The sequence below is a fragment of the Natator depressus genome, chromosome 11 (genome assembly GCF_965152275.1).
Source record: "Natator depressus isolate rNatDep1 chromosome 11, rNatDep2.hap1, whole genome shotgun sequence".
Lineage (NCBI taxonomy): Eukaryota > Metazoa > Chordata > Testudines > Cheloniidae > Natator > Natator depressus.
Window position 1 is genome coordinate 62,935,120 of NC_134244.1, and position 24,045 is coordinate 62,959,164.

The 24,045-nt window shown below is 45.3% G+C and overlaps 1 protein-coding gene across 2 annotated transcripts in view; it reads right to left on the bottom strand.

Moving 5' to 3' along the window:
* Positions 1-24,045, bottom strand: part of PLEKHM3 (pleckstrin homology domain containing M3) — a 122,633-nt gene that overhangs the window by 70,557 nt on the left and 28,031 nt on the right. For both annotated transcript variants that reach the window (XM_074968020.1, XM_074968021.1), the window contains 2 exons: positions 20,539-21,474; positions 2,115-2,260 (listed from right to left, as the gene is read on the bottom strand). In XM_074968020.1, coding sequence (XP_074824121.1) covers positions 2,115-2,260; positions 20,539-21,474 — 1,082 coding nt within the window. The remainder of the gene's footprint in view (positions 1-2,114; positions 2,261-20,538; positions 21,475-24,045) is intronic.

Below are 24,045 nucleotides of genomic sequence, written 5' to 3' on the forward strand. Positions count from 1 at the left end.
GGAAAATAATGTAATGTCTAATATTTAATATCTGGTCTCCTGGGGGAAAAAAAAAGATCCTTAATCTGTCCATGCAAGAACTTTATTAACTCCTGAAAAATCTGATATTATTTGGCATCAGATTATCATTTTCCTAACAGCAGGCTTTGGTTTCCTTTAATAATCTCTGTCTTTTGACAGATTTTCTTCTTCAAGAGAGCCTGCTTTTTCCTCTAACAGAGCATTTACCAGTTCTTTTATTTCCTTTTCAAATAACCCATAATAATAATATTATTCGCAGACCTTAAACATCAAACAGCCTCTCCTAACAGTGTCTCTTATGTTTGAAGCTTTAGTACAATCTCCCTTCCTCATAAGTCTGTTATTGTTTCAGCACACTCCCCCTGCAAAGCCAAAACAACATCCTTAACCCTTTGAAAACACCCAAGGGAAACGCACATTCTGTGTACCATTTCTTTGGTGGCCTTTGGGAAACATGCTAAGATGTATAAAATAGCCACTAGTATACATCTGCCTGTCTATCCTTTCATCCATATTGACATATCTATCCATACACTCATGGCATCTGAATGTTAAAAAAAAAAAAGAAGGTAAAATTCAATCTAAAGAACTGTACTTAGCTTCCACCTCATCCTCATACTATGACTCAATGTGCAAACCTCTCTCTTTACATTACTTCTGTTGCTTATGCCCAGGGAAGTGTTGAAGTGCCATCCTTCTGATTTTATAAGAAGACTTGTGCTCAGAGATGAAGTCCACGATGTTCTGAAGCTAGAGAGATCTGATTTCCCATAGGATGGAATTCCATAGCATTAATGCCTGCCACCAAAAAAAAGCCCTGATCTCCAAGCCCTCCTCTTGGGATCCATCAACTGTAGAGCTCCTGAGAATCACAGCTCTTGGAGCTGCGGCGAAAAAGCAATGTCTGGGATAGCCAAGGCCTAGTCCATGAGCCTAGGGAGGTTGTGGAATCTCCATAATTGGAAATTTTTAAGAGCAGATTAGACAAACACCTGTCAGGGATGGTCACTTAGTCCTGCCAGGAGGCCGGGCACTGGACTAGAAGACCTCTCAAGGTCCCTTCCAGTCCTGTGATTCTATGAGGACTCTGAAGATTAGGACTATGAGAGCCAGTAGAGAAGAACCCCTGCCTCTTGAAGGACTACAGCAGTCGTAAGTGGGGGCAGCCAGGAGGAGAAGTGTGGCACCGTGAGGCGCAAACAGGAAAGAGACATTGAGGTGGCTTCTGCAGATTTGAAGACGTGCTGTGGAGGGCTAACAGACTGAGTAGGCGAGACATGTGAGTAGGGGACAGATGAACTCTCAGGAATCAGGGCCAGCAACAGAGCTGGTCTCTGGGCAATCTAACGAGTAGTCAGCTAAATGATTGGCTACAGGGCCAGATGGGTGACATAGGCGCCGACTCCGTGGGCACTCCAGGGCAGGAGCACCCATGGGAAAAAAAAAAGAGTGGGTGCTCAGCACCCACCAGCAGCCCCGCCACTCAGCTCCTCCCCGCCCTCCCAGCACCTCCTCCCCACCGCGATCAGCTGTTCAGTGATATTCAGGAGGCGCGGGGGGGGGGGGGGGAGTGCGGGGGCAGGAAGAGGTGGGGCAGGACAGGGGTAGGAAGAGGTAGGGCAGCGATGGGGGCTTGGGTGAAGGGGTGGAGTGGGGGGTCGAGCGCCCTCCGGGAACTCAGGAAGTCACCACCTCTAGATGGGAAGAGTCAACAGACCTGCTCTTAAGCCTAGCAGCAGTTCGGCGGCTGCTTAAAACATTTGCCCACAGCTGTTACAGCTCCTGCACCTGCCTGTTCCTAGGCTGGCTCCTCTTTGTTCCAGTCCTGCTCCTGCCTTGTTCCTGACTGGGACCCAGCCCTGCTCCTGCCTTGCCTCAACCCAGGTAACCCAGCTCTGACCTTCAGCTCCGACTTCCGACTCGGATTCCCACTCCAACCGCTGGGCACAACCCCTCCCGCCCCGGTCAGGAATGTAATTGATTGGATAATATTAGTCAACTGTAAAATTAGATTTTAACCTTCAGCATCATTTGTGTTTCTGTTACGTGGCATTCAGTGTATTTCTTCTCAAACCAACACACATGAAGATTACCTTGTATTTTGAAGTGTCCCAATTATGAACCAGTCGTGCGGGGATTAGAAAGTTGTCATCCACATGGCAGGTGCTGCAGTAATACCATCCGCTGTAACTGCACACCTTGGCTTTTCCATTGGACAAGCCTATAGAGCGCTGACAACCTGGGAAAAGGAAAGAAGAAAATAATATCGATTTTATATCTTTTGCTAATGATGTTTCATAGGGTGCGATGAGGGAGTTAATTAACCACTTCCCGGATGAGAGCGGTTTTAGAAGATGAACTGTTTCATATCCCTTGCAAATAACAGAATATATGTGGATAATTCAGCATTCTGGTACAAATTTCAAAAATGTCTACTAATTATGGGTGCACAACTTGAGAGACTTACACCGATTTTCACAGGTGCTGAGCAGCACCTACCACTCCAACCAAAGTCAACGGGAACCGTGGGTACTCAGCAGTCCATTCCTACCTGTCTCAAAGCTGGGCACTCAACAACTGAGATCCGCTCAGGATTTTGACCTGACAGACACACAAAAACAACATACCTGGAAAATCACGGTTTTTTTTTTTTTTTTTTAAAACAGCCCAAATCCTGGGTTCAGGATTTTGTGTGTCTATCATAAGAACTGCTGATATCATAAACATCTGAAACTGGTTAGGAAGTGCTAGTTTAGGTGGCTGTCAGATTGTGAGATGTTTCAGGGATTAAAGGTAAATCTCAAACTCCAGTCTTGGTAGCCAAATAAGGAAAAGAGAGGAGCAAGGGTTGCCAGCTCCGCCCCAGACCCTACTCCGCTTGGACAATATCAACATCAGTCTCATTTGGTTTTGGTCCTGACAAATGAGCAAACACATTTTCCTTCATCGGGAATCGCTCTCGTTGTCCCCCCAAATCAGATGTTTGACTTTTGTTGTTTACTTTGAAAGAGTCTCAACATTGTAATTTTCAGCAATATTTTTCATTTGAAAAAAGGACAGTTCTGCAAGACAGCCATGATCTAGAGAGAGCTGCTTGAGCAAACCATTAATACTACGTCTTTCATACAGATGCATACCACCAACTTGCATAACATCATTTATTTGCATACTAGACCCTCCCTCCCATTGCAAAATCTTTTATCTGTTGCTGACTGGATGAGAGCAAGTTAGCCATCTTCTAACAATGGGCACTGAACTGGCATACAATGATCACACAAGGGGAACTGAATTGGCACGTACAAGTAAACCACACAGTACAATGGCAAACAACCACCATATTAGCAACAGGGAGGACTAGTTTTATTAATTAGATGCCATGGGTTGTTGTAAACATATATACATTGGGAAGGATACATGGGTACATTTCTTCTTTTCCCTTTGTTGTGTTCATTATTAATAATTACTTGTATTATGGTAGCACTTATTTGTATTACGGAGCGCCCAACCAGGATCAGGATCATTGTGTACCTACACAGTGAGAGACAATCCCTGCCCTGAAGAGACTGCAATCTACGGCCAGGTCCACACAAGACTCTTTTGTCAGTATAACAACATTGGTTTGGGCTGTGATTTTTTACCACGTCTATGCCAGCAAAAGTCCAAGTATAGATGCAGCGCTTTTGCCATTATAACTTATTTCATTCTGGAAACAAGCATAAATTACACTGGTAAGCTACATCCACACTAGGAGGATTTGCCAGTATAGCTAGACTGGTGAAGGCAAACCTTTTCTAGTGTAGTCTAGGCCAGAGGTTCTCAAACTGTGGTCCGTGGACCACCAGTGGTCCACGAGCTCCATTCAGGTGGTCCGTGGATAGTTCCCTCTAAGGTGCGCGCCTGGGCAGCTGCACACGAGAGAATGAAGGGCCACCCACCTAATTAGTGGAGCCGCACAGGCGTGGCTCCACTAATTAGATGCCTGGACCCTGGAGAAGACGCACATATAAGGTGAGGTGATGGCCTTGGGGGAAAATAGGGAGTAGGCGGGAGGGGGCAGTGGGGTGAGAAGAGGGGGTGGGGAAATTTGGGATGTGCAGGGCTGCAGTGGCCAGAGAAAGAGGCAACTTTTCCCAGGTCCAGGGCTGCGGCTGCCAGGGAGAGACCCCCGCCTCCTTCCCAGCCCCAGCTTGGGGGCTGCTCCCCTGGGGGAGAGAGGGAAAGACCCCCCCTCCTTCCTAGCCTCAGCTCTGTGGCTGCTGCAGCAGGGGAGAGAGGGCACATCCATCGCATTAGAAAGGTAAGACTACTGATATTAAAATATGAGTTGTGTGCTTTTATTTGTAGAACAAAAATAGTTAATTATTATCCAAAGCGCTTTACAGTAGTTAGCTAACAGTACAAACAGCATTTGGAAAGATCAGTAAGTGGTCCGCCGAGACCCTCAGCAATTTTCAAGTGGTCTGCGAAAAAAAAAAGTTTGAGAACCACTGGTCTAGGCCTAAATAAAACGACTTCTCTTCCCCCACCTCAGTATCTGATGCTACTTTGGCCTTGTCTACACTAAAAAAGTTTTGCTAGCATAGCTACACCGGTATAGCTGTACCAGCAAACTCTCATAGAATATCAGGGTTGGAAGGGACCTCAGGAGGTCATCTAGTCCAACCCCCTGCTCAAAGCAGGACCCATCCCCAACTAAATCATTATCCTCCTACTATAGATGCAACTCATACCGATGTAATTGTCCTGCCGGCGTAGCTTGCAGCAGGTCCCCAACAGACAAACCCATACCGAGAAAAGTACTTTAATGCCAGTACTTTAATGCAGCTACACTAAATGTGTATCTACCGCAGGAATGCTACAACGGCACAGCTGCAGCGCTGCAACCATGACGCTGGAGCATGGACACTTACTCCAGCGACGGAAGGAGTTCTCTGAGAGGCAGCGGCTAGGCCGATGGAATTCTTCGACTGACTTTGCGCCGTCTGCCCTGGGGGTCAGCTCCATCTTCACGGCATCTCTAAGGGACGTGAACTTTTCACACCCCTAAGCAACGTAGCTGGGACAAACTAACTTTCTAGCGTAGGCCAGCCCTAACACTTGTAAGGTGCTCAGATCAACGGCAGTGATAATATGTGATAAGTTCCCAGTTAGAGAGAAAATAGTCCACTCACAGTATGTTTGAATAAATCAAACTAAGTGCCATATGGCTTTTTAAAAAATTCTTCTGATATTGGATTCTATTTTTTTTTTTAAAAAGCCATATTTCAAGAACTTTTCCCTCCACACACTTGACAATCGTTGAAAGCCCTGATGCCTAACAGAAAACTAAAAAATGTTCTAAAAGTATTTATAAATCATATTTCTACATTCCTTTCTTCTCGCATTTTCATTACTAAGAACATGGGCATCGGAACAGGATCTTTGTGGCCAAGGGATTCACGTGCTTCTGCCACACGCTGCCATCACCGAGTCCCTGTGACATCATGATGAGTTGCTGTGGAGACGTCTGTGAGATCACAGAGGATGTTAAGGAACCTACGTTGAAAACCGCAACTCATGCGAGTAGTCTATTGAATTCAATGAGGAGATCTGTGTATAAAGGTTTGCAAGACCCCCAAATCAGCAATTAGCAGCAGGAGCAGATTAACTCCGAAGCAAGAAATATCTCCTTATCATGAAAGCATCCTTCCTTGTGAGATACAAGGGGAGAAAAACAAAAACCCGATAACGTGATACATGCCGTATCAGCAGAACTTCGCTAACAAACACTTTCCGAAGTGTCCTATGAGAAGTCGGCAATTCTTGAACATGAACTAAAATAACCAGTTTCTCCACTCTACTTTTAGGGTAGAACAAGCCTTATAAAAAGGCTATTATGAAGAACAGGCCCTAAGCATAACCTACTTGTGACAGATGAATATAAAAGAAAAGTGGTTTTTTCAGCTGAAAATTAAAAAATGCAATTTTAAAAAGACAATTGAAAAAAAGATATAGCACTTACTGCTGGGCCCAAACTAAAAACATGACACGCTATGACATGGCATGCTATGATCAGGATAGCACATAAAATGAGAAGTCATGAATTATTAACATCAACTCTCCTAGAACATTTTCCATCCAGACATCTTAAAGAGAGTTACAAAAGTAGATATTATGTCCATGATACGGATGGGTAAGCTGAGGCACAAGGCCCACTTTTTCAAAAAAGTGTCTACTGATTTTGGGTGCCCAACTTGAAATACCTGGGGACTGATTTTCAAAGGTGCTGAGTTCCCAGGCCTGTATTTAAAATCCCTGGGAGCTGCAGGTACCAGACACCTCTGAAAAATCAGAATTTAACTGTCTTCCAAAAATGGTGGCACCCAGAATAACCAGAACCTTTTAATAGTCTGGCCCTATAGTAAGTAACTTGCGCAACATCACACAACTAGTCAGCGGCAATGCTGGAAACGGAATCCCATTTGGTGTCTCCCAGTCCCTGTGCCCTCGATACTGGACGATTCTGCCTCCTGTATGCCCACAACACTGCTTTCCTTTCCAATATCAGAACGATGGATTTGAAAAATGAAACAACGAAGAACATTTACCATGACCGGATGACACACAATTTTAAACTAATGCCAAATTTGGGGCACAAACACTTTGACCACATCCCTTACAACCAGCCCCCGGTAGCAAATTTACCTTGTCTAAGAGACAAGTAAATCTGATGTGACTATGCAATTTTGTAGCCCTAGAAATAGTCCAATATGTTCATATTCCCATCTACGCACAACAAACATTTATCTGGGGTAGGATCGCTGGCTTATTTATTTAATAAACTGCTTCCATATTCACCAGTTTACGAGAGTTTCCACATTGCCACGTCTCGCTGTGTTTTTATGTACAAAGTTAGGTAGCACACCTAGGTGGTGAACTCTGCATAGATCAACCATACCACTAAAAAAAGATGTGTGTTAACACATAAAGGCGCAGTGTTAGAACAGCTGAAGAGATTTTTTTTTTTTTTTTTAAAAGTACACTCTGTTTGTCTGACATGCCTTTCTATCAGCACTGCAAGATGCCGGTAGAATGGACTCACGGTAGAATGGACTCACTGTTGCTAGGGTACCGATGTTTTTAAAAGCATAACAGAGGTAAGTCTTGCCTCTCTGAAAAGAAAACACAGAATGACACCCCTCCTCTCAAAGGGCAAGATGGAGAAGTCTGATTAAAGTGAACACGCACCTTTCCCGAGCAGAATGGCAACAGCTCATAAAGTACGATAATGTTTGATTAGCAATACACCTCGGTACAATAAACACTGCAGTGCCCCGCCTTACAAAAGAGCGGCAGCGAAGGATCTAAATCCCTTTTTGTCATCTGCCTCAGAATTTCAAATCACGGTGTGAGCACAGAAGACTCGGAGTTTGTGCACTAACTAGTTACAGTTTTTGCATTTATTCCCTGTAGCTTTCTCTTATAAACTGGATGAAATACAGTAACATGCGCAATTTTATTCTCTTGAGCTTGTACTGGCTGATTTATTCATGCATGGTGAAACCACGAGTGAATTATGCAGTTCACTCCCAACTGAGCGCCACTAAAAGCTTTATAAACATTACAGATGATCCGGTATTTGCCAGAAACACTATTCTGGAAAGTTTCCCAAGTCTTACTGCAACTGTGTTTTGTATCTCTCCACATAGGATGTTAGTTTGCATTTGTACGTTGAGTCCAACTTACTGGGTGGAAGGAGGAAATAAATTACACTATACCTCTGAGAGTTCCAAAAATGATCGAAAATAATTTCACTACAAAGCAGGATGTCACCATTTTAAGGCCTATCCTCTTGCAACGTGCTGGAGCTAGATGCGAACGCCAGGCTGAAAAGAAGTTCCTTATGACAGTCCTATTGCAATCCACTGAAGCACTCAGGGGTGTTCATTCCACTTCACTAGAGATTTTTCACCACATCACAGTTAATTAGGAGTGAAATTCACCCCAATGAGCGGGTGATCCCCAATCCTGCAAATCTTTACTTACAGGAGCAGTTGTCACTCATGGTTTGAAATCAGTGGGACTGCTTATGTGAATAAGGCTTACTCACCCGAGGAAATGTTTGCAAGGTCAGGCCTTCAAACCGCACCGTGGAAGTTTTGAATGTGACTTAAATTATGCAGCAGACACTGCTGGTGATGTCAAACCATGGGAGAGAAGACTCTATGCCAAATCCCAGAGATCAGCCCAACTAATTGCAACCATGGGTACGTGGAGTTTAGGTAACCTCAGAGTTCTTGGTCCTCCAGTTCCTAGAGACATGTTGGGTGGGCAGACTTAAAGCAAGTGTCTTGTGGATAAGAGATCACTTTCTACCTCTCTGCTGAAGCACATGGTGGCTGTGGCCGTTCTTTCTGCTCCGATAACAGGCTGCATATAGTAATGTACAGTGCGAGGATTCCCGGTACGTGGACGAAAGATAAACAGTCTCAGATACACTCCCTGTATGTGCTGAAATCTACATTCCTCACCTGGCAACCTATTTACTTATTTATTTCTATGTAAACAATAGCTAAAAAATGCCCTTCCAAGGCTGTAGGCACCTAAGACACCATTAACAATACAATGAATCTCAGCAGCATTAAAGTGATCCATTCAGCAGGAGCTCAGCCAGCCACTCACATGCAAAAACAGCTAGCTACCCCCTCACCCCGATCTAGGTTTTACTTTTTGTCTCTCCATACAGTTCATTCTGCCTTTCACGGGGCAGCATAAGTCACAGGGTTTCTCATCTTAATGCATAGCTATTCACATCTGCCATTCTTATTGGCCTACAGAGGGGATAAGTCCTAATTTATTGAGTTAGAGAACAGATTCTAGCTGTGACAGACTTCACATTCGTCTAGGTACGATACCCTCAGCCCTCTCCACACACTCTCTCAAACAGACGTCTTGGGCAGCATGCCCGGAAGGTCACCAAATTCAGGCTACTTCGGACGGAAGATAGGAGCAAGTTCCAGCATCCTGGAGCCCTCACAGAGAGTGCCTGGCCAATCGTCTCCTATATTTTATAGTGAAGGGGATCCTCCCAAAGGAAAGCCATTTCTGCTAAAGCAGCTGTCCGTTCTTGTACTGTTTGTTTCACCCATTCCAGTCGCGCTTGTCCTGTTAGTTTCGCATTTGTTTTCCAGGTCCTCGGAAATACATTTCTGACTTGGTTACAGTGTATTTCACACGACACTGCAGGTCTTAGTGTCAGCTACAACCTGCACATTCGGAACAGCCAAGTAAAATTTGCACACGTTGCTTTCTTTCTGGATCTGGCCACAGCCACTGTACCTCTGTTTTCCTCCACCTTACAGGCTCTGCTCTAAGAAAATCTCTCTCCTTTCCCCTCCTTGAACCGTGTTATCTGCTGTGTTTCATAATGGTGGTTATTTCTACAACTCTTTCAAATCAAGTTATGAAAGCAGTGGATTCCTTTGATGTTACACAGTTCAAAGTGATGTAGAGCGACAAATATATTTCTGTGGCACACACCAATTATGCTATTTGTTTTTTTTAAAAAGGAGGAGGGGAGAAGGGGCAGCACAGGGTTTAATGCCTTTGAAATTCAGACTCTGCATCTAAGGGTTAGAACACAAAACCTGCCATCACGTTCGTTGGAAAAGAAAGCACTGCCTTTTCCTAATTGTAAACCTTCTGAGGCTGAGTGAGAGAATTAGGGACAATTGACCTCTTTAAGGAGACAGTGTTAAGTGAACACGGGTCTTCCCAGTGAGGGGAAGGGTCAGCAAACAGATTGCCCTCTCGCACCTCGGCCCCCCCTCCCCAAAAAAGAGACTTTGCATCATACATTCGATTTCCAGCAAGCTCATTTTTACACTTGATGCACATGTATGAACCCCTATAGGAGAAGCCAAAGGAGGGGGAAACGTACTATCGTACCTGAACCATCCCTGACTAATGGGTATTGGAAAGTAGATATGGCTGGGAAACATGTAGCAGTGGGTATGGTATTTGCAATAGGGGAAAAACAAGCACCACCCAAAAGCTTTCACCTCAAACATGTCAAAGAACATGGGGCTAGTCCTGAATAGGAAGGCAAGGGAGGAGAAAGAGGGGCTGCAGAAATAGCAGCAACAGAGTGCTGTGTACAGCAGTGAACCGCTCTGGGCTTAGTAATGTCTCTGCTGGCAGAATCGCAGTACCAGCCTCAAGAGGTTTGTTTTCTAGTTCTAACTCTGCGGGAGGAAAGAGCCCAAACAAACTGGACGACACAAGGATTCATAATGCACATCTTTCCTAGAGCCAGGGTGCTCATATGCTAGGAAAGGGGGGCTCATGGTTAAGGGGCTGGGCTAGGATATAGGTGACCTAGGTTCAGTTCCTGCCTCTGCCACAGACTTCTTGTGAGACCTGGGGCTTAGGTGGAGATTTTCCAATCTGCCGAGGGAATTTGGATGTCCAGGAATGGGAAATGGGAATCTAAATCCTTTAGGTGGCTTTGAAACTCTCAACCTTAAACTCTCTGTGTCTCAGTTCCTCATTTGCAGCGGGGACTGTACGAGTTCCCTACCTCACAGGGGTATGGTAAGGTGCTCGGATACTATGATAATGACAGGCCTAGAGTTATCTAGACGGACAAGTGTACTATTTTTTTTAACCCACTGGAACGCAGGGGCTGGAAGAGCTCTGTAGCGAAGCAGAAAGGGGCAGTCTAGCTTTTGATAGAACCAGCTTTCCTTCTTTTCATCAAGTGCCCTGCTCGGTGTCTGAAGAACGAGACTCTGCGATCTTGTCACATCCATGACATGGAGTCAGAAGTTGATTCATTTAGAAACAGCGTAAAGGAGAGGAAAGGAAAATGGCACAGAGTTTGATATGGCCGCCTCAAGTTACCACCTTCCAGTCTTCATGAGCAGTGGGTTTCCTTAACTTTCTGTGTTCTTAGCAACGTACGTGATTAATTCCTAATAGAACATACACGCTGACTAGCCAATACTGCCAGTCCAGAAGGCAGAGGGAGAAAAATAATTTAAGAATAACTAAAAATTACATCCCGGATCCTGCAAATGTTTACACCCACGTTTAACTTTACACATTGCAAAGCTCCTCGTGTTCGTAGAGCTAAGCACAGGCAATAAATATTTGCAATATCAGGGCCTCGTGGGGTATTCGGCTGAAAAACCTGTACTTAACTCAATTTTCATTTTTGCTCTGCAGTTCATTGAAGGGGCACTTAGCCCCACCCTGTTTTCTCATTGACTTTCAACTCATTGTAGACCTCGTGGTTTGCAGAGTTTGTGTTCTTTGATACAGTGGCTGCTTATTTAGAGCGCCTCAACAGTACTTCAGTTTAGATGCACACACTATGTTGTGTGTGGTTATTAAAAGCAAATTCTTTTAGTTTTGACAGGTCTTTGTTCAGGTGAATTTCCTCTCGCTAGTCACTATGTCAGTCATAGCATTTGCACGTATATTTCATTTAGCAACAAAGGTATGCTTAATGCTTTACAGATGCATATGAAGATTTATGGCCCATTAACTATCCATGTAGTAGTCAGCCTCTAATTTAGCCCGTAATTTGCTTTGATGAGTGAAAGCTGCCTGGATTGACTATCCCAATTTCTCAGCCTGACAGAATAAAGTCATATCTCATAAAATTACTTGTTTGGAAAATGTAACCCCTGAGGCTCAGAAGCTCTCGCTACATCGTTCAGTTTTCTGTTGCGGTTCCTTAACTGTTTTCCGGACAATGCCTTTCCTACCACAATGCGTGTGGGAATAGGAAGTTTACAGATGCTGCTTTTGCAGTGCTGTTGTAGCTGTGTTGGTCCCAGGATATAGAGACATAAGGTGGGTTAGGTAATACCTTTTATTAGACCACCCCTGTTGGAGAAAGAGACAAGCTTTTGAACTTACATGCAGCTCTTCTTCAGGGCTGGCTGAAGAGCTCTGTATAGGCTTAAAAGCTTGTCTCTTTCGCCAACAGAATTGCCTCACACACCATATCTCTCTAAGACACTGCTTTTGGCATTTGCCTGGTCAGACATAACAACATCCACAGTAGATGCATCTCATATGCTCTAGCGGCACTCTAGTCACACACAAACTGGGTCCATAGGCTAAATGGACACAAAAGCACATTAAGTGAGCTGTGACCATTGTGTTACGGTGTTTGTAATGGCTCCAAAGGGCTTGGAAATGCAATGCAATCTCAGGTTTCAGAGTAGCAGCCGCGTTAGTCTGTATCTGCAAAAAGAAAAGGAGGACCTGTGGCACCTTAGAGACTAACCAATTTATTTGAGCATAAGCTTTCGTGAGCTACACCCGATGAAGTGAGCTGTAGCTCACGAAAGCTTATGCTCAAATAACTTTGTTAGTCTCTAAGGTGCCACAAGTCCTCCTTTTCTCATTGCAGCCTCAGTCACACTCCTGAGGTTGCAAAGGCGTAACAGAGGGAAAATTGTGGCCCTGCAATGGGAACTTAGATAATAATTCTGTTTGAGATGCTCACCTCAGAACAGAATCCAGCTCATCCTCCCAGTACTGTGGATAACGGGAGTAAAAACTTATTTTTGTCAGAAGAATAAAGAGACGATTCTGCACACATGTAGCAGATGACAAAGAGAGCAGATTGAATCGGACGTCTGTTTTACAATCACTGTTCATCTTAGACTTGGATCAGAAAGCTCAGCTGAACAAACACACCCTGCCTCTAGAAACCAAAAGAAAATGGCTTCTGCCGTCGCCTCTCGTTACATGTGGCACGCTTAGCCAATCAACACCGCAGGAGAGATATCATCTGATACGTCCTGTGTGATCTTCCCAAACAGCAGCATTCAAACTGCTAATGCACCGATGACCAGTAGCCTCATCGTGTTTCTAAATATTCACATTCACCTCAGAGGGGCTCTGCCAGGGGGCCAGGATAAATCCCAAAAGGTCTAATCGCACACCAAGGCAAAATTACTCCTGTATCCATCTGAGAATGTGACAAATTGAGCTTTCGCCTGCAAGCCAATTCAGAATCCCATCTGGTAGTCCTCTGCCTGGAAAAGCCCACAGAAGCCAATGGCTTTGTCCAGACTAGGTGTAGCTAACACCTTCCAAATTCTAGTCTAGACAGGGCCAGTGGAGTTTTTACATGAGACAAGGAATGCAGGACCGAGCCCTAACGGTCCCAAGCCCACTTCCACTGAACTCAATGAAAGTTTTTCTATTGATTTCCATGGGCTCTGAAAGGGCAGCTATATACCCATGAGAAACAATGGTTTATAATGCACCATTACAAATGCAATCTTTTAATGCAACACACACTCTCATAGGGAGCGTTATAGCGACTCAGAAGAAGGGGAGGAGGAAAAATCCCTGGAATCATGGAAAGACAGAGAAATTAGATCAACTGAGGTTATGCTAAATAGAACATAAATGGATATGTACAGCATTTAGACACCACAGTGGCAGATGCCTTAGATAGGTAAGATTGAGGGGCTGCTGGATGGAATTAATGAAATGCAATAACCCGGGGCTGAAGGTCTTTAAAAGGACCTTCTGATATAATAGTATTACACAAACAGCTTATTGAAATTTGGCCTGTAAGATTTTCAATTCAGTAGATAGGTGCTACTGAATTTCTAGGACGTAACAACAACTTACAAAGCATCTGCTGAATTCAAAGGAGGGGCACCTCTAGCTGTCCACTAGCCATTGTTTTAATGAAAGTCAGACCAAGTCAGTACTGTAGCTGGATTTTTTTTTTAAAGTGACTAAATAGTTTTGTGAACAATAATATTTGCTTGTTTGCAGGGAAATCAAGGGTAAACATATTTCATTCTGCAAGACAAAAAACAGCATTTTCCCAACCGGGGGTGAGCTCCACACTAGCGCTAGCTAGCAGAAAGAACTGCAGGACCTCTTTTCTGCTCTGCCAGATCCCCCCACCAGTGGAAATGTGATCACAACATAACCATGGGTAAATGCCTCCTTGAAAGCCACCAGCCTTCCACCTGCTGCTCCTGTGTGGCCTCTACTGCAGGCAGCCACAGGAGCAGCTCATGCATACAGGGCTGCAGGCTTGCTGGCCCAACCCTTGCCTCTCTGCTCTCATTACGTTCACCTTAGCAGAGAGAGCACATGCAGCCAAGTCTATGGAGCCCCAGCAGCAGTGTGTATCTTTCTGGCAAGTGTGGGAACAATGAATCGGAGTCACCTGGCACACCAGGAAAGAGAACGGTGGGAGGGAAAAAAAACCAAAAAAGCAAGGACGGAAAATAGAAAGCTACAACAATAAAGAGACTGAGCACATTTTGCATCAGGATGGAAGGCACATATTCATTAGGACTGGCAGTTCAAGCTGCGTGTGTTTCCTTTTATTAATCTAATTACAATTAATTGTAAAAAAGAAAACGATGAAGAAGGAAAAAAGACCCCCGCCCACAAAGGAGAAAGAGACTAGTAATTATGCCAGAGCACAGTGCAAGGAGATCAGGGGAAAAGGCAGCTCATCTCACCAGAGTCCATTTCAAAACTGGGGGGCACAACAAAAAAAGGGCTAGGAGCCCCAGGCGTAATCTGATCCCCTTAGGTCTATGGGAGAAGCTCCTTCCTTTCCCCTTGACCCCACAGTATTGAACAAACAGCTGGGTGCTTTACTGCAGGGACTGGGTAGCTACACTTTCCTCTGGAGAATAAAGCTACTAGCCACTGCCAGATGCAGGACACCGGACTTGATGGACACATGCTTTGATCCAGGCTGGCAAATCCCATATTCCTAATCTGATAAATTCAGGGATTTTGCCTGTATCCAAACAAAGTAACTAAATAGTGGATCTATCTGTGACACAACCCATTAATAGAAAAGGACCTTGTGACTGTGTAAACTTTTCCCATATCTGCACGTTAAAAGCCAAACCATGAAGCTTGACATTTACTAGCTTGAACCACAACCTGGCAAACCACTTAAGCAGGTGTTTAACTTTATGCACATGGAGCAGTCCCCCCTGAGTTAAATTATGCATGTGCTTAAGTGTTTGTAGGATCAGGGCCTCAGGCTTCTGATCCCATGTGATCATCTAGCACAGAACCCTACACCTGTCCGGAGATCCACATATTCACCACCAGTGTGGGCACTTGTGCTAGGGAATCACAGTGCAGGATCCGGCTCCTCGCTTGTAAGAAGAGAGTCATGGGGCACATTAATTAGAGACCGAGGAGAGGCTGACTTTTTGGGGCCAAAGGAATGTGCAGATTATCCCACTTTCTCTCCAGGAAATATTTGTCTTCTGAGCCAAAAATGAGTACACACAACAAAGCATATAAAATATATGCAGTCTTAAAAATCTCCACTCCCTCCCGATCCTTTTAATCAACAGCCTAAATATTAGCTCCCTATCTTGAAAACACAGTGTGAGAAATGGAATGGCCTGCCCCACAGTAAGAGGGAGAAACCAGTGTGGGGCAATGCACAGACCAAGCTAAGGCATCAGTTCCCACCAAAGGAAAACTGTTTTTTTAAACTACCCTTCTCACCCCAGCACATCAACAGTCTGTCCCCCCTTTCCCCTCCACCCCGTGGCTATGTCTGACACTTCTGCCCTGGCTTATATCGATGGTTGGAAAGTGCTAGTCAGCCCCCAAGATAAACCTGTCAAAAGCTAGGCACAGAGGTTTTCATTCTTCTCTACCTGCTTGTGAGTGTCAGCTGTTTGTCTGGGAGCTGTCCCTGAAAAGCTTTTAAAAGGGGGGGGGGGAAGAGAGGGGAATGTGGAGTGCAATTCAAACAAAAAGAAACTCCAGACAAAGAAAGAAGGGGGGGGGAAACCCCATCAAACCTCCCAACAAACTTCTTTATCAGAGGTTCATTGTCAATCAATTAGCCAAGGCAGCAGGGGTCTGTAGGGTGGGCGGTAGCATGGTAGACAATGGACTGCCCTGTTGTATTACTGTTTAATCACTTTTACTAAATAAATAAAGCAGCCCCGAGGTGCTGTCATGTCAAGGGAATTTATAACAAAAAAACTTCATTTTTCATTGGTCATTACTTTTTTTCCTGAAGGACAAGAGAGGGTTATTACTGTAGCCTTAAGTTCCATCTTTGTGTTGCTCGCCTTTGATTCCCACTCGGACCCTGCCACTTTCCGGCACTAATTTGGCAGGCTGAACAAAGAAGGGATTTGTACCTCCTGTAAGGTCTCAATTAGGAAAGGCTTCTGCTGTATTATGTGCCATTCAGAAACGACACAATGACGGTAATTACAGGAATTTGCACTAAATGGCTGAAGAATTCACAGCAAAACTCCCCCCCCCCCTTCCAAGATTACCCCTCCCAGCAGCCGGGGTAGGAGGCAGGGTAGGGAGGGAAAGCTCTTAATGCCTACAAGATGTAATTACAGACAGCAGTCCTGTTAGGTTAAACAGCAGCCTATGAAGTAAAACAGCAGAAACCGCCTGTATAGCAATGGAGATCTTCAAGACTCTTTATTCCCCAAAGTCTCCTTGGCACGAACTTTTCCTCTCTGAAGCAAACAGGATAGAATTTTCCCAGTTATGATTAATTATTATTTATTTGTATTGTGGTGGCAGCTAGAGACCCCAAATTGACTCTCCGGGACCCAGGGGACAGGCACAGCCCACAATGAAAAAAGACAGCACTATGGACATAAACCCTTCTCTAAAACTGGGTGTTGTGTCTGGGTATATTGACATTCAAGTTAAAATTATGCCCAGTCACCTGATTCTCAGACTCTGAGATGCTGAGTGCCCATAAATCCTACCGTGGGAGCTATGCTTGCTCATCACCTCTGAAAAATTAGGGAAGCACAGGAAATGTCTAACAAGTAAGCATCAGGGCTCTTCTTCCGATACAGTTGTACTGGTGCAGCTGCAGTGTTTTAGTGAAGACACTACCTACGCCGACAGGAGAGACTGTCCCATTGGTGTAGTTGATCCACCTCCCTGAGAGGCAGCCGCAATGTTGACCGGAGAAGCTCTCCTCTCACCATAGCACTGTCTACACCAGGGGTCTCAAACATGCGGCTCTATTTGTTGCGCCCCGCCAAGCTCCCCGTGCCCCTCTCCCCCGGAATTATTTCCTGCAGCCACCAAGCTCCCTCACCCGCTGCTCGCCCTTCCCCCCAGCATGCCGTGTCCCTGCTCCACTGTCTACCACCAAGCGCTTCCCGCCACCAAGCAGCTCTTTGGCGGCACTTAGCGCATTCCAGGAGGGAGGGGGGAGGAGCAGGGAGCCGCGTGCTCAGGGGAGGAGGCGAGGTAGGGGCGAGGATTTGGGGAAGGGGTTGGAATAGGGCCAGGGAGGGGGCGGAGTTGTGGTGGGGACTTTGGGGAAGGGGTTGGAATGGAGGTGGGAAAGGGTGGGAAGAGGCGGGCCAGGGGGGGCTTTTGTATCTTTATATGAAAAGGTGTCAGTGATGCAGCCCTTGGGCCAATGTACTAGTCCTCATGCGGCCCTCGTGGTGATTTCAGTTTGAAATCCCTGGTCTACAGGGAGGGGAGGTTAGGTTGGTATAACGATGTCATTCAGGGGCGTGGGTTTTTCACACCCCTGAGCAATGTAGTTACACCGAGACAGGACTGTAGTGCAGACCTGGCCTCGGAGCATCATGAAAGCTACACGTGGCTTTTTAAAAATCAGAAACACAACTTAAAAACAGCACTCACGCCTCAGCAAGGTCAGAGTGCTTTATTTCTGCGGGGAAAGTCTGAGTGACTTGAGATGCAATGTAGCATGTTTCAGAGAGGAAATCCATCCTTTCCCACACAAAAGGCTGCTCCCACAGGATAAAATCCAGAATACCCAAAATACTTCTCAAATTAAAGACGACGGGTTATTTGTTGCTCTCCCATGGCCTGATCCCGCTCCTGCTGAGGTCGCTGACAACACGCTCATTAGCTTTCTTGGAAGCAAGGCAGCAGTGAAATGGTGGCACTGAAGGAGAGAACGTTTCTTTACTGAATTTTTTTTTAAGTGAAGAGAATTAAGAAGAAAGGAAGAAAATGAAGAAGGAAACCCTGAAAATATCTTAAAATGAGACCACTGACTTTGCCTCCACTGGAGTTTAATAAACCCTGACTGCTGGGTAACAGATTAGAGAGACCAGGTAGGTGAGGTCATAGATTTTACTGGACCAGCTTCTGCTGCTGAGAGAAACAAGCTTTCGAGCTTACACAGAGCTCTTCTCCAGCTCCATGTTAGAGCGAAAGTTTGCCTCTCCCACCAACAGCAGTTGGTCCAATAAAAGATATTACCTCACCCACCTTGTCTCTCTATTATCCTGGGACCAACACAGCTACAACAGCACTGCATACGGGTAACAGATTAGACAGATCTCTCTCAGGTCCTTGTATGGCTCCCCATCACTGTAGGCCCAGAACCTCCAAGTTATTTAGGTTCCTAACTTCCACTGATTTCAACAGAAGATGGGAGACTAAATACCTCTGAGGATCTGAGCCCGAGTGCCTCACTATCCATAATGTATTTATCCTCACAACACACATGAGGTAGGGAAAGGCTATTATCACCATTTTATAGATGGGGAACTGAGGCACAGGGAGACTTAGGGCCAGATTTTTTAAGATATTTAAGTCCCTAAAGATGTAGGTAGTAGGAATTTCAAAAGCACCAATTAAATTGTACCCTGGCCCTGAACTAGTCAGTTCTCAAATGAATTAAGGTTGCGATTAATCAAACAAAACAAACATGGATGCTTGAGGCTGTGACATTAAATCCACTTCCAGGGAAGGAAAAAAGCAGATAAGCACACATCTAGATCTCAGGCCTAGAACACACACAGATAGGAGACCGTAACTGAAGGAAGGGCACGATAATCCAAGCAAACAGGGAGTCTCCACCTGAAGCCCAGGAGCTGAACTTGAACTTCTATGGAAAGGAAAGACTCAGAGAAGATACAGCAATGAAAAAATTACACAGTCTGCAAGTTCGATAGTTGAGGGCTGCATAGAACTCAGATCCTCTTGGTCCTAAAACACAGGCCCCTATCACTTGAGTTACAGGAGGAGCTCTAGTAGCTGCGAATAGAAAGGGCCCATGACAAAGGACCCTTGAGCAGTTCCAATTGTACACATACATACTGGTCTGTTTACTCGGGCACTTTTGTAGTGCCCAGAACCTTAGGGTCTCAAAATTGCTTTACAAACATCAATTAATTGATCCCCATAATCCATCTGTGTCTGGTAGGATTTCTTATCCCCATTTTATAGATGGGGGAACATGCACAGAGAGACTAACAGGCCTAAATTTTCTAAAGTGACTAGATGTGACTAGTGATTTTGGGTGCCTCCATTGTTAGGTGCCCAACTTTAGACATTTTAAAGGGGCCTGTTGATTGGGGGGGCATGCTCAGCACTTTCTGCAAATCAGACTCCTTTAAGGTATATTAAAGTAGGCACCCAAAACCTAATGCACCCCAAATCAGAGTCACTTTTGAAAATTTAGGTCTCTGCTAGTCACCTCATGATGCACTATGAGTCAGTGGCAGAGTCAGAAGGAGAATACAGAATTTCTGACTCCCAGTCTCGTGCTCTAACCACTAGGCAAGACTTCCTCCCTATGAATCACCTAAACCTCCAATGAAATGCAACAGCCACTTCACAGTAACACAGCACAAGTTGGAAGAGGAAGTGAATAATACTTGTGTATTCAGCTGAGGCTAAAGGGTAAATCTTAGGTAGGCAGAATATGGTTACTCGAAGTGGAATTGGTCCCAGACAACGGCTTGACACCCTACTCTTACAAAAATGCTGTAGTCTTCCTAATAACCATAAGTGGTCAAAGACCTGAAGTTTACACCTAGAAGTTTACACCTTTCACCTCACATGTTGGGTGACTCAGAGGGAAAAGCACTATCTATCATCACCGCTTCCTGCAGCCCCTCAGCGTGCTTTTGAGATCCCCCATCCAATACCTACCCAAACCTGCTTAGGATCAGAGATTGCATGACATCACATCGCAAAGTGTTGTGCCTTCATGCCTTATTGCCATTAAAGTAAAGTAATGCCTTTGTTGTCATTAAAGGGGCACCTTAGCTCCAGAATTTAGCTTCAGCATTATTTCTATTACATTAGCACTATCAGGAACCTAGCCCATTTCATTGGGCTAGGCACTGTACACGTACACAGTAAAAAAAACCAAAGAGAACAATCTATCCACAAGCAGAAGGTTAATTTAAAAAGGGGTTTACAAAACCTAATATGATAGGAGATGTTCTTACAGTTTCTGTCACTGTCAACTGTCGTGACTCAGAGAGAAGAGCGCCACCTACAGCACCACTCCTTACAACGCCTTCTGTTTCTCTCAGACATGCCCCACTCGGCTGCTAACCAGGCCAAAACCAGGCAGATCTGATGCCCTCACAGCCTGTGGCGTTACAGGGATGGAAAATGAGTGCCCATTTCTTGGACAAATGTGCATGAATCCTTACAAGGACTTACAAGCAGTTGCTATTTTATCCAATATAGAGTATGTGAGCGCAAAGCCACTGCAATGAAGTCGCTTACCTGCACACTTGAAGCTCTGGGCCGTGAGTCCTCTTTCCAAAGACAACGTGGTCAGAATGCTCAGAAAGCTGGTGGTCACAGACTGGCGCTTGCTCTGCCTAAAGACTTTCCCCAGAGGCTGATCTCTGGCTTTGTTTCTGAGAGTAACCTGCAGGTTTGGACCTAAACTTCTGGCTGCGTTGGCTGCAGATTTCAGGGCCTCCATCCACTCCTGTGCTCTCTGACGGGTCTCTGCACGCAGCCGGAGGACATCTTGAGGGAAAATGACCTGAAAGCAAGAGTCACAGTCATCCAGAATATCTGTCTGGACAGTCAGGCACACGTCAATGTTATAGCTCAGGAGAGGGTCTTCATCGAGACTCCCGGGCTGAAATGCCATGAGACAAGATCTGCTTAGTACAAAAGTAAATGCTTTCCAGTTATTCTGGACCGTCAACCTATAAAGAGTCCCTGACCTGAGAATGTTTTGGTACTCCTTTGTATTTTGGCTCAAAGCTGTACACTGGAAAAGCTCAGCAGGCTTCTTTTGTAAGCCATGAATCTGGGGAAGGTCCCTGTTGTTGTCCAACTTCTGTGAGCCCTCTAGGTCTTCCTGCTGCCTCATGAACGATGGCGCAGAGGAATGCCCCACCTCCCAAAGCTTCTTTCCCCAGTCCAAAGTCTCCCACGGCGACTCTGCCTTCAGCTGCAGCTGGGAGTTATCCGACAGAACGGCATCCACCATCTTTGTTTCAGTGCTGCCTGTGACAGTGACACTTTGGAAATGTGAAAGCGGATACATGGTAGGAAAATTCTGGTTGCCACTACTGTCAAGGTAATACAGGTACAGTTTGTATGGAGTGAGCTCTGCATAACAGGGCTGCCAGCAGCTGTCATGGTCCTTTCTAATTTCTAGGTATCCCTTCTTCAGAATATTTGGGAATGTCAGCTTGTGTTCTGGAAGAAACCAAACAAGACAATTACTTATTTCCCAACAATTCACTCTATAGCCATTCTGGCTCACAGCAATTGCCCAGTATTCCTGGGCACACCAAATGAAGTATTATGATATTTCTAAGGGGAACTGGTATGACTGGGACAGTCTTGGCCCAAATAAATATTTTCAACAGGGACATATGATGCAGGAGAAGCAAAGCTTGACACATCCATGCAGCCAACTGCAGATTAGGATTGAGATGAAATGATAAACATATTAATACCCAGCTTTCCTGCAGCTCTTTTCAGTTGTGGATCTCAAAGCGTTTTACCAAGGAGCGTCAGTATCATTCCACCACATTTTACAGATGAGAACTGGAGGCACAGAAAAGGTGAGGTGACTTGCCCAACATCACCCAGCAGGTCAGTGGCAGAGCTGGGAATAAAGCCCACGTCTCCTGAGCCCCGGTCAAGTGCCCTATCCACTAGGCCACATTGCCTCCCATGGTATAGCAAAAATGGAAACTCTAAAATGCTAAATCATATTAAAAAAAGTGGCCAGGCTCAGCTGTATAATATTTTCTAGAGGTTCTTTCTAAAGTGGCTCTATCTATGAACATGCCATACATCCTACCATCTAGAACAGGGATTGGCAACCTTTGGCACATGGCCCCTCAGGGAAATCTGCTGGCGGGCCGGGACGGTTTGTTTACCTGCAGCGTCCGCAGGTTCAGCCGATCGCAGCTCCCACTGGCTGTGGTTCACTGCTCCAGGCCAATGGGGGCTGTGGGAAGTGGTGGCCAGCACATCCCTTGGCCCACGCCGTTTCCTGCAGCCCCCATTGGCCTGGGGAGGCGAACCGCAGCCAGCGGGAGCTGCAATTGGCCGCACCTGCGGATGTTGCAGATAAACAAACCGGGCCGGCCTGCCAGCGGATTTCCCTGATGGGCCTTGTGCCAAAGGTTGCAGATCCTTGATCTAGAACCTCCCACGCAGTTCAAGTATTGAGAAACACACTACTCTCTCTATGCTTCTTTCCCAGTGAACTGTGGGAGAACTTGTCTATCCTTTGGGGTGCAGCAGGGGGAATTGTGGGAAGACACTGAAGAGTTATGAACACTCAAGTGGCTTAACCTGTATCCACACTGCACAGTGGGTGGGGTGGGTTACCAGCCCGAGTGTAAGCTGAACCCAGACTCTATCCTATAGTCCCACCTGGGCCAGCTAACTTGGGTTGAAAGCACCAGACAGCACAGGTCAGAGGGTTGTGTGCGTGGATACAAGGAACGTTAAGGGGAACACCTGAGAAAGAGTGCAAATTAATGCTGCAGGGAAGACATACTCAAGGGTTTGGACTAAGAAAAGTGGTCAAATTAAGGTCAGACTTAGGTTCTGTCTACATTAGAAATGCTGAGCTGATGTAGTGGACATGCTTACTACAGCAACAGAAGAATCCCTTCTGTCGCCATAGTAAATCCACCTCTGAGAGGCAGTAGCTAGGTTGACAGAAGAATTCCTAGCGGTGTCTACACTGGGGATTAGGTTGGCCTAAACTACATCATCCGGGGCACTATATTTTTCATTTCGCTAAGCTATGTAGTTAGGTTGACCGAACTTCGTAACATAGACCAGGATTTCACTAATACTTGACCTTTTCCCTAGTGTAGTCACAGAAACCTGGGCTAAACTGAACCAGCAACAACAACAAAATCGAGCTCAGGGGGCTACCCTACCTTTACACCAGGAAAAAGGTCACGTTTAGGTTGGGCTTAGCTATCACGTCCTAAATCGACCACTCTCCTGACAAACACTAAGGACAAAACTGTGTTTAACATCATGTTAGTTAACATGTTTTTAACATGATAAATTTTCCCAATGTAGACAGACTTTCTGTGCAGCTGTTTTCAACTATTTCACTGATTTAAGCATTATCCTGTCTGATATGGATGTACACACACAAATTTAAGTACTCCCTGCAAATGGACAACCTACTACAGAGTATTTCAGCTAAAAGGAAAAACCATAGATCTAAATTGTAAAATTGCAGAGAAAAATTAAACTCAGACCCCAAATGCAAAGGGGGGGGGGGGGGAGAAACCAATTCTGTTTGCCTTACATCTCTGGCCCTGACATTCATTAGTATTTCTGTGCTAACTCAAAAGCCATTAATTTCTTTGAAACCCACACTAATCCCTTTGTAGTGCAGATAATGGGTACACATTCTACAGTCATATTCCTTCTCGGTTAATCCAATAAAAGAGGTGGTCCTGCTGCAGACCCAACAGCAACCTCACTCACTCTCTCTGCTTCCAAAGTACAGACGACAGTTCAAGCTTCTTCCATAATAGGACAAACTCATAACCACTCCCTACCCCCAGGCCTCGTTCAGCTACCCAGAAATGTGCTTGTCTTTCGGTGAGTGACAGAAAGGCTCTCTCTCTTTCGCTAGGCATTCCCTCTCCCCTTCCTTCAAGCTTCTATGAATTGGCTTCACCCGCTTCCACTTTAACTGGGACAAAAACATCAGCCAGCTTGATTAAAATTCAAATTCATACTGTTCGGGTCAGGGCAATGGATGCTGGATAGATGGGC